The following is an 11,378-nucleotide window of genomic DNA, read 5'->3' on the forward strand; positions in this document are numbered from 1 at the left end:
ACACCTTTGAAATACTTTGCTCCCTCATTGAGGATTTCCTCCTCAACCTACATGTTGAAATGTCAGAATGTCGAAAGTCTAATTCTGAACCTCAGTGTTGAAACCTGAGAGACTGCAATTGTATGTCCATGGATCTACTTCATTTCAAATTTAAGTTTGCAAGGCATGAATTTGGAAGAAAGTGTTGGGACATCATTTTTGTGTGTGTGTGTGTGTGTGTGTGTGTGTGTGTGTGTGTGTGTGTGTGTGTTGTCTTTTACAACTGTTAATTAACTTTATTTCAGTGTTCACTTCAATTTCATATATTTTCAACAATTGAAGTGAACACTGACATAGGTAAGCTGAAATGATAAGGGCACGCATAGAGGAAGAAAGTAAAATACATTCTTGCAAATCTTTGTAGTTTACGGGGGACAAACAACCCTCAATTTTGTATAGATTAATCTTTGTGTGTGTATGTTGATCTTACAGACCATCACCATGATGCGCAGGTCATCCCTTTCTGATACCTGTGGAACCACCAAAGTTGTGACGGGACTCATCCAAGAAATGATACAGGTTGGTCCAGTGATCAGTTGACCATGTGGTAAAGCACTAGTAGAGGTAAATCCTCTCTAAAGTCCAGCTTGGCTGCACACAGTCATTTTTGTGCTTCTGACCCAGAGGCTGCTAGAGATATGTTTAATTCAGGTTGTCTTTCTGTCTATCCATTTGTTCCAGACCCGTTATCACATACATGTACCATTATGTAGGAAATGCCCTTGGGTGGATTTTAATGATATGTGGCCAAAGCGTGGTGTATACGGCGTAGAGGTACTGAATAGATTTTAGGCCAAATCTGCTTGGTCAAAGATCAAAGGTTAAAGATCACCAAACTCACTGAGGCTAAAGATGTCACTTCCAAGCTGAATAAATGGTAATATATACTGTAAAACGAGGAATGTTCACATGCATTTTAATTTTGCGAGCACCAAGATTGGCGAAAATAAAATGTACGCAAAAATTCTCGTCTACGCTGTATGCATTGCACGCCAGTGTTAATTCACGAAAATTTCATGCCACAAAAGAGGCCGTCAGCTCCAATTTGGGAAAATTTCATGCCGCAAATATATCATGTTTTACAGTAGTAGGAAGCATTATTATTGTATCTTCTGAAGATGTGGTGGTCGCAGTCCTGATAGTGACCTCTCTGTATCTTTGAAGAAGGAATGAGATATGTGGACAGCTGGCCCAAACTTGGTTTTGCATGTGCAACTCCCCAGCAAGATTGTAGATGATTGCATGATAAGAATCTGGCCATCTTTCTGACTTGGCATGCTGAGTAATCATTCCTGTGTTCTTATATTTTTCTTTTTATCTTTTTATTTTATTATGTTATGGCGCTGTTTTATTTTTCCATTTTTCACCCTCAGGGGATTTGCTTCAAGCTTCGGAACCTGACACCATGCTGTCTCTGTAACATGGACATAGAATTCATCCTGGATGAAGATGAAATCATACAGGTATGACAAACCAGATGCTGATTGTTCTGTGAATGTTGTACATGTTGTCGGATGTAGAATGCTTCATATACATCGATGTTTTCAATTCATACAAGTTGTTGGCATGTTATGACACAGAAACCTTTCCTTGGTTGGGGGTGATCATACAATGGAAGTTAGACTGCTACCAACCTCTAAGAATTTGTGGTCATGCTTTCATCCAGTAATTGCAAGACAAGCAAACATCAAGGAGATAACAGCATGACTATTACTTGGCCTGTCCACAAGTTGTTCAAAGTTGATTGAAGCCTGATTTCTTTCGTATTACCATGTTATGACATTTATAATGTGTCTAACTATGTACTGTGGTTGTGGAAAACAAGAAACTAATTGAAACCAAAGAAATATATTGACAAATATTTTAGCATCAATATGAAAACATATTCACTTTTGTTCACATCTTTCTCTTCTATACAATGTTTGTATGTAGTTGTTTACATTGATAACTTATCTGTTTTTTGCATTCAGATATGGTTGACTACAGCTGTGGTTGGCATGAAGCCCATTGCAAAAAATGTTCCAGTGCAAAAAGGTAAAGTAAATCATTCAATCCAATCCAATTCAGCAAATCTTCTTTTCAATGAAGAAAACGTATCATAATGCTTACACAACTTATAGATGAGCAACATAGGTGAAGAAATGGCATTCACATCGCAATGTTTACCAGATATACATGCATGACAAAACTTAACAAAAAAAAAGTATTCAAACAAAATGCAAGATATGTTAGCACAATAATTAGAAAAAAAAAATGTTGGAATTGAGAAATCAACTTGAAATGCACTCAATATTTACACTCAACATATCGTGTGGACAAAACACTTGTGCGTGGACTTTCCTTTCGCAGATCTTGACACCTTGCAAAATTTGTGAAAGTTTTGTGCACACTAAAATTTGTGGTTTTACGGTAGTCTTCTGTGAATTCTGTGCAGATTGAACAAAGAATTAAACAGATATGCAAAGAGAGAAAGATAGAGAAAGAGACAGACAGACAGACAGACTGAGAGGGAAAAAAAATCTTAACCTGTCGAGGACGAGTCCCGAATATACTCGGGGAACGTGTCTATAAGAAATGCTTCTTGTAGCAAAATCAGCCCGTCCTCAATGGTTAATTCCTGTTGTGTTTGATTACATCTGACCCAGGATCTGCAAAGCCATCAATGGATTCAGAAATGATGTTCTCCATGGACGAAGTGTCGGAGACAAACTCGCAACAACAACCAACATCCAAAGGTAGTTTGACATGACTTTCTGCTCAATTTGTTTGGGTTTTATCGGGTTTTACACTGTAAAAAACATAGCTGTTGCAGAATGTGATACATGATCACAGTGTGTAGATAGGTAGGATATTTCATTGTGCGCATGGCATTTTGTCGTTAGCACACTTCTCTGTGCATGGCAGATAGTCGCTAGGCAGTGGGAGTGCGCATAGGGTTAACAACGTTCTGCCATGTGCAGGGAAGGTGTTAACAACATTCTGCCATGTGCACAACAATTGTCTTGCATCTTTCTATTTTTTAGTAATTTTGATGAAGGAAAAAAAGAAGAAGGAAGAGTTTTGATCTGTGTCGAAGGGGAGGAGACTGTTTTAATATCAAACCAAAAGTTAAGCTATTTGTTGTCCTTGTGTGTGAATATACACATGAAAGTTGTTTTGTACCAGTACGTGATAGAGTTTGACATGCTCCAAGAACACACTTTCAAACAGTGGTACACTTTATAGAACTGTATGTGTAGAATACATTGGTCACTTCATTGCGAACCGAATTGCAGTGTATTTATAACTGTATATTAAACCTCACAATATAAATGCATGATCACATGCAGTGTCAGGAGGAAAGGTGCGCCTGTTTTTGCAGATCAAGAGAATGGAGCTCATTATGGGATAGATTCCTTTGCTACCAATTCATGCTACTTGCGGCTTTTGTATTTAAGCAGTAATGTTGTAAACATAGCTACAAATTTCTCAGTTTACTGGCAGATCATGGGTTCGTCATCATAAACCTGTCCGATTGTGACTTATGAATTCACACCTGCCCGCTATTTTTATCTAACAGTTAATTCCTATTTGTTTTTCTTTTTTTTTTCTTTTTTTGACCTGAAAAAGCAAGGCTTTATCCAGCCTTGTATTCCTATTTTTGCTAATACCTGCCAATAGTGATGTATGTTACTTGAGTAAATTGGTTTTTTTTTTTTGGTGCAATATTTATTCCTATTCATTCTTATTTTTTTAAACTGAATTTCAGGGTAGTCAGGTGTTAATATTGTATCTCCTGTCACTCTGATGTGGTGTAGTATCTATTCAAAGGTGAATCATCGTCCTCATGGTTGGTTTGTCATCTAAAGAGATAATAAAAAAACCAAGATGTCCTCGTAAGATATGCAGTCGTTGACCCAGTATAACATTTCTTATTTTGTTTGTGTATACTTGGTTCTTCATGGGTCTGTATAGGCAGCAGTTTGAATTTCCTTGCCATGAATGTTAGATTCCATGCAGTTTAGAAATGTTTGGTTAATTCTCTCTGTCAAAATAGCTCTTGGTATATAGCATGATAGCTTACTATGCACAGTAAGATTTATGCTAGTATATTATATAAACTCACTGATATAATGCAAGCATTTTCGTTTCCATCCATCATACACCATAGAATCTGAGCCAATGCGACTGGAAAGGAGAATTCAGCTAGGGGTAAGTCATTGAAATCAAAACTAGTGTTATTTGTTTTGATAAAAAAGGATAATAACAGATTGTTATACGGTATGCTACGTGTACTTGTTACATTACATAGGTACAGAATTATGTGGTTCTTATAATTGTGTGGAGCCTGATTAAAGTACAACTACTTTCCATATACAATTGCAGTCACAAATGTTCACATGATTGGCCATTGAAAGTTATTTCTATCCATGTATGCACTGTATTCTTGAAATTTACATAATGCAGTTTTGTTCAAATCATCCCTTACAGGCCCTAATTAGTTGGTAACATATTTGGCTCATGGACAAATTAGAGATTTTGAGAACACATATAAGAGCAAAGCAATTAATGAAGAAGTCCACTTAAATTAATATGATGGCCCTTTTATCATGCATTCTGCACTTCTGTAGGCAGAATATCAGTAAATCTAACCGACATAATTATTTTCTTCTAATTTCTGTAGTGATATCCTTGCATTTTATCTCAGTTGAAGGTATATTTGTATGTATATTTGAATAATGTATGTTATCACACTGACTTGCAGAGATCTTGTGCAGTTACGATGATGTTATAATTGACAATGAAAAATGAATTCATGCCATAAAAGTGGAAATTTTCGCTATGTAGAAATTTTTGTGCCACCAGACACTGGCCCGAAAAATTAAAGCATGCAGAAGTTTTTGCTCGTACAATATTTATGATTCTGTGGAATTAAAAACTCACAAAATTCCATTTACCTAACTGAGCACGAAAAATTACTCTCGCAAAAGTGTCCACTTTTACAGTATTCCTCGACATTTGTGAAATATCCCCACTTGAATCTTTGATTATCAATGCAATACATCATCATGGTACTGTAAATGTTCATCCTGTCAGTCAGACATATTAAAAATGCATGCAGAATCTATATGTTATTACCCAGTCATAACTCTTCCTGCTGTACAGGGTAAGTTGTCATGGCGACCTGAAGTTCTCATAACGCCACTGTCCATCATACCGGGAGCAACCATAGACCGTTACCTCGGCAACCTCAACCTCTTCTTCATCCGTGAGACAACATCAGTCAGAGAGGTGAGTATTGCAATTGACCACAATTCAAATCAATTCGAATCTTGATGTGAAGGATGGTAGAATTGATTAAGTTGTCATCGACTTGATAAACATCACTTGTTTGCAAGAGCTAGGCAGATAATAGAGACATTCACAGTGCCCCTGTAAATGGGTTTCATTTATTACTGGAACATGGTTCTTTAAATGGAGAACTAGTTTCTGGATAATACTTCTCAAACATATCACACAATAGAGAGTGTTTGCCATGGATGATTGTTTTCATATAAAGAATCTGAAAATGTGATGCAGCATTGTCTTGTCTCACAGTGTAACAAGAGTAAAGACCATTTCTCATCAGACCAGTGTTCAAGACAGTGGACCTTTGGTATTCAACAATTTTGCTCTTTGCTGCTTACCACTTAACCCTAATCAGGCTGGGCTTTTTTGGCTATCCTATATCTGGGGGGGGGGGGGGGATTCCGCCCCCCCTTCAGATCTCGCCTATGGAACGCGTGATCGCGCCGAAAATCGGCACACGCAACGCCCGCGACATATACTATCAAAATGTATGGTTGCTTTCTCCGAAAAATTTCTCTTATATTTTATATTAATTAATTATTGTAATTTATGCATAAAATCAGTTTTGGGCTCTAAATCACTTATTAATGCTCTTATTAAGCTAATTTCTTTTTAAAAATGTTTCTTGTATCATTCTCCTGAGACATAGGATTAAAAAAAAAATCTGTATCGAAATTAATTTCTTATGTATTGATTGTTTTTTTAATTTCTTATGTATTTTTTTGTTTTTCGACCTTTTGTTTTTGTTTGTTTTTTGGGTAAAATATGTCACAGACATTTTTCGAAGCTTTATTATGTTAAAATAAATTAATTTCGTCTATTCTAAGTCAAGATATGAATTTTTATGTGAATTGATTGAAAAAACACAATTTGCATTGGATTTGTACACAAAATCATGTTTTGGAGCAATTTTGGGGTTGACAAATTTTTTTCGAACGGACGTCACGTCAAAACGGGTGCAACAATTTTGGTCTCAAAAGTTGCGCGATACTTGAAAGAAAAAAGTCATGAAACATCGCGGCGGAGCTTATCGCGCTGCGAAGATATTGCGCAAAACGTCGAGGGAGGGGGAGGAATATGTCACAGACATTTTTCGAAGCTTTATTATGTTAAAATAAATTAATTTCGTCAATTCTAAGTCAAGATATGAATTTTTATGTGAATTGATTGAAAAAAACACAATTTGCATGGGATTTGTACACAAAATCACGTTTTGGGGCAATTTTGGGGTTGACACATTTTTTTCGAACGGGTGTCGCATCAAAATGGGCGCAACAATTTTGGTCTCAAAAGTTGCGCGATACTTGAAAGAAAAAAGTCATGAAACATCGCGGTGGAGCTTATCGCGCTGCGAAGATATTGCGCAAAACGTCGAGGGGGGAGGGAGGATTCCGCCCCCCCAGGCTGATTAGGGTTAAGGTGGCATACCATTCTCATCTAAGATCTTTTGTGGACAATATATTTTGTTTTGCATGTGTCTGTTTGTGTATTAGTACATATCATAGCAAAAAGACAATCTCTGGTGCATGTGATTGGTATGATTCTACCAGTGTGATGACATATTACTAGCAACACCTATAGAACATCATAATTGTACTAGATTTTAACTTTCGTAACTTTGATCACAGAATATCTCATGTTTTTATAATTTCACAATTCCCGCCAACATCCCCATCCCTTCCCCAGTCTGGTGGAGTGAGCGGATTCATGAGGAGCTTCATCGCCGAGGTGAACGCCATCGTGAGACGCCACGTGGCGGCTCTTGGTGGCAACGCCTTGGTCACCTACACTCTGGTGGACTGTCTTATGGAGGACAACCCTCACAAGAACCAGGTCAGAACCACTTTGCCTCATTCACAAGTTAAAGGGAAAACGTCATTCTTAGATGCTTGCAAAACTGTTGATTTTTTCTCTGAAATGTATATATATGCATTATAAATGTGTAAAAATATGCTATGGTAAAATAATTTCAGTTAATTAATGACAAAATGCAAAATGTTAACCAAAAAGTTCACCAGAAGTATTACAGTCTCAGAGCACACCCGATCGTGGTTACTACAGCAGTATGTACTTTCCTAAAATTATTTTTGATGATCGACAAATCTGGCCACAGCAGAATTCACCAATTTATTCCACGCTAGAGCGAAACGCATGGAGCTTGTCAAGAAAATATGATTGCTAGGTCACAATCAATAATCACATAATGTTCTACCTACCCACTGCTGAAGGGAAAGGGTGCTCCAGGAATAAAAGTCATACAGTGTGTGTATGCGTACGATCAAAATTACTGTACACTTTTGATCTCAAAATACTTCAACACAACTCATTATCTTGGCAAATCTTGTCAGCCAGACAAGTTTTGTGGTATACCCGTTAATGTATTGTAAGCAAATTTGAAATGGTGGAACACAAAATTTTAACCCATCTGAGAACTATATTTTGGCTTTAAGCCTTTCTGTGAATACACAAAGTCTGTGTATAACCATCCAAATTTTTATAAAGCAAAAGAAGATATTCATCCAGAATTTTAGCCAAGAGATGTTCTCTGTAATTCTAATCACTTATGTATTTATTTGTATATTTCATTTATTTGTTTGTCTGTTTTTGTATTTGTTAGTTTTTAATATTTATCCATACATATATTTCATCTGCTTGGAGGAGAAATGCCATGTTGTCATATCAATGTCACATAGAGTCATGTCATCAGAATAATGGAAGACAGTTTCACCGTTTAACATCCAAATCTGAAATGCCATTTAAGTAAAGCCAGATGATATAAAAACCATAATTATATTGATTGGACCCATCTCAATTCCAGGAGTAGATATCATTGCATAATGCAACCTGCGTCATTCCCTGAAAATGAAAATAATTCTTGAAAATTATTACTTCAGTTGACAATACATTGTACAAGCTTTCTTGTTCACTGCTGATGCCAGCAAAGAAACTACTCTAACTGGTGCATGAAGTAATGGTGTACATATTGGTTTTAACTCCTCATTCAATGTGTAAGTCTGTGAAGAGTTTGTTCATTGGCAATATCCTTTCGGTTTCTGCTGATTTAATAGTTCTAAGAGTCTGTTTCCAAACCAGATAACATTTCCAATGTTAAACCTTGCTTGTGATGTGTGGTAATGAAGACTCACTTTTCTTGGAATGGATGTTTGTGCACAGTGCCAGTGCTTGATCAATGTCTGCGGTGATGCGGTCCACATACAATACGACGACCTTCTCTCACTGCCAGATGAAACCAGCGGCAGCAACTCGCCAAAGATTTCATCCGCCTCCGGGACCAGAAGCTAGACCAGTTCCAACTTCATCATTTCCCCAACCAGCGTAGATCTTGTGTAATAGTGCTTGGGATCAACGCTAAGGTTATATCCAGAACTATTAGATATGGACAATGGAAAGGATCTAGAGAATACCTCTGTATTTCTTTCCCAAAGCACTTCAGAAAACCATGAATTATGAAAGAATTGTAAAGCACATTTCCAGCTGAGAGCATATATTTGACCAAGTGAATGAACCCGAAGGAGGAATTCAAGTTTATTTTCTTCAGGACTGAAGGAAGCTGTGAGGAATCCAGGAATAGAATTCAGAGAATATTTCCAGCAATAGTTGTGTAGGTATGACCAAATAAAGTTTTGCTGGAAAGGCACAAAATGTAACCAAGAAGTCAAGAATTCAACAAAGCTAATGGTATTCAAATCTAGGACAAAAGCATCGATATTCAAGGCATTAGTACTTTATGCAATTCCACAAAGCCTAGTGCTATGTAAACGCTGAACTCAAGATGACATGCAGTTTGCCACATGTTTATGTCTGCCAGAACTTATACACGTTTCAACTCATAATCTCCTAATGCTTACTATGACTCCCCTTCTTTCACTGTGTGAACACTTTAATACGTGCAGAGAACATTGTAATGGCTACATAGTGTAGATATTCAGTTTGTGAAATGAACACTCAATTTTTCTTTTTATAACCTGAAACAGGCAGCAGTAAATGTATGTTTCAAAACAACACTTACTGTAAAAGTGGAAATTTGCGCGGTGTTGAAATTTTCACGCATTTCACGCAACCAGAAACTAGGGCGAAAATAAAAGCTCACAATTTTTTTTTTCTTGCCACATGCTCCAGTAGTTGATGTCTTGATTCCACGGAATTAAAAACATGCGAAACTCTTCTAACCAGGCCGAGCACGAAAATATCCACTTTTACAGTATTCAAAATTTCATGTCTAGCGGTAGTACTGTTCTAGAGGTACTTTACAGAGAGACAAGTATGTTGTTATGCTGTGATTGCAGCAATATCCTGCATTTTCTCAGATGTTAGTAAGAACAAACTTACAATATATTTACTCTCCTGCCCATATTGACCTATGCAAATTTGCCCACAATAATATACACATGCACACTGTCATGGAAAGGGGGAGAGTAGACAAGGACAGGGACATTTGCCGGGATGAAGGCCAAATATTTGTACACTCAGAAGGGCGACTGTCTTCACTCGTGCTGAAATCAGCCGATGGGGATTTTTGAGAATCACATGATGACAAAGTTGACTTCAGTGAATGTGAGCATTTGCAGCACAATAATAATCACCAGCATGGCGCTACCCTATAACAACTGTAAGTAGTCCCACAAAGAGCATGCCACTGGAGAACTACAAATGTTAGCATGGCTCTATCAGCAATCTTATAAATACCAGCACTGCTCAATTCGTGTGTTGTTTATGGTATGTAGTGTGTTCTTCTTCTTTTTTTCTCTGAAATTTGATTTTACATGCAAAGTAAATGAAATTCCCCACTTTTCAACCAGAGTATGATTTTGTCTTCAATTTTTTTTTTTCCATAGTGTGTCATTTAATTGTTTAGGTTTTTTTTTGTCCATGGAGATTGGTAACCTTAGAACACATGTGTGCTGGTTTGGAGTGACATGTATCAAAGGAGAGTACGTCACTCGAGAAGTGCACAATACGTTGTACCTTGTACATACAGGATACAATAAGCCCTTAAACATAAAAAAGGGTCAACTCTTGTTATTTTTCCACTTTCTTTTCACCTACCATTTCCTGGCTTTTTCTGTCACCAATATTATATCGTCAAACATGTTGGAGCCACTCCACTACTCCATTATGCTGGCAAGATGTGTGAATGTGTGTGCAATACCAGTTTTGAGAGAGCCGTGTTCAACTCCACTACAGTGTTGTATGTAGATGGAAAGAGAGAGAAGTCTTCTGGATGGCATGTACAGTAATGCATTGGTGTGTTGTTGCACCAAATTTTCAGAGAGATTATCGCCTCCAAGAGCAAAATTAAATATACGTCAGTGTCTTACAGGAAGACGTGCGCATTCCTGAGGACTCTCACACTGATGATTTTAATAGCACTCCTAGATTCAGTGATTCAATACCATTGTATTTTCTTTCGTCACAGTTCAGGATGATGTGCTTTGTTTTTATGCTTTTCTATTATGGTAGGTGTCTGTGTAAGAGAACAATATAGCATTCTTGCCATGAAGTGTATGTACACATTCTATGCTGTACTAATGAATGCATTAATTCTGAAGATCCCCCCAAAAAACAAACAATCAAACAAACAAACAAACTCTCCACAGTACATCTAGCATGCAGTAAAAAAAATCCATCTATTACATTCTCATAGGATTGTGTCCTAGTACATTGTACTTCAGTTTGATTGACCAAGTTAGCAATCTAAAGCATTCAATAAATTTGATTCACCATTAATAACGGATAATTGTGTTATGGGACATTGAATATTGATTGTCCAGCCCCCCCCCCCCCCAAAATAAAAAGAAGAAGAAGAATATGTTTATCAGATATACGTTAAAAGGAAAAACATTTTGTATTGTCTGTTAGTGTCTTGCCTATTAAATGCTTACATATCAGTATTCAATGAAAATCCAACTCGTTGAATTTGGTCAGAAACCTTTACCATTATTTGATTAGTGTATATTAAGGTGAAATATAATATGCAGGCCAGTTTATTT

General features: G+C 37.0%; 1 protein-coding gene across 1 annotated transcript in view; it reads left to right on the forward strand.

Moving 5' to 3' along the window:
- LOC139712736 (C2 domain-containing protein 5-like) overlaps positions 1–8,670 on the forward strand; it is a 31,814-nt gene extending 23,144 nt beyond the window's left edge. The window contains exons 25-32 of the mRNA XM_071624532.1: positions 472–558; positions 1,413–1,502; positions 2,010–2,073; positions 2,685–2,774; positions 4,190–4,230; positions 5,185–5,310; positions 7,054–7,200; positions 8,542–8,670. Coding sequence (XP_071480633.1) covers positions 472–558; positions 1,413–1,502; positions 2,010–2,073; positions 2,685–2,774; positions 4,190–4,230; positions 5,185–5,310; positions 7,054–7,200; positions 8,542–8,670 — 774 coding nt within the window. The remainder of the gene's footprint in view (positions 1–471; positions 559–1,412; positions 1,503–2,009; positions 2,074–2,684; positions 2,775–4,189; positions 4,231–5,184; positions 5,311–7,053; positions 7,201–8,541) is intronic.
- The last annotated feature ends 2,708 nt before the right edge of the window (positions 8,671–11,378 follow it).

This window comes from Diadema antillarum, unplaced genomic scaffold, assembly GCF_040938485.1.
Source record: "Diadema antillarum isolate AM-2024a unplaced genomic scaffold, OU_Dant_1.0 seq00001849_RagTag, whole genome shotgun sequence".
NCBI lineage: Eukaryota > Metazoa > Echinodermata > Echinoidea > Diadematoida > Diadematidae > Diadema > Diadema antillarum.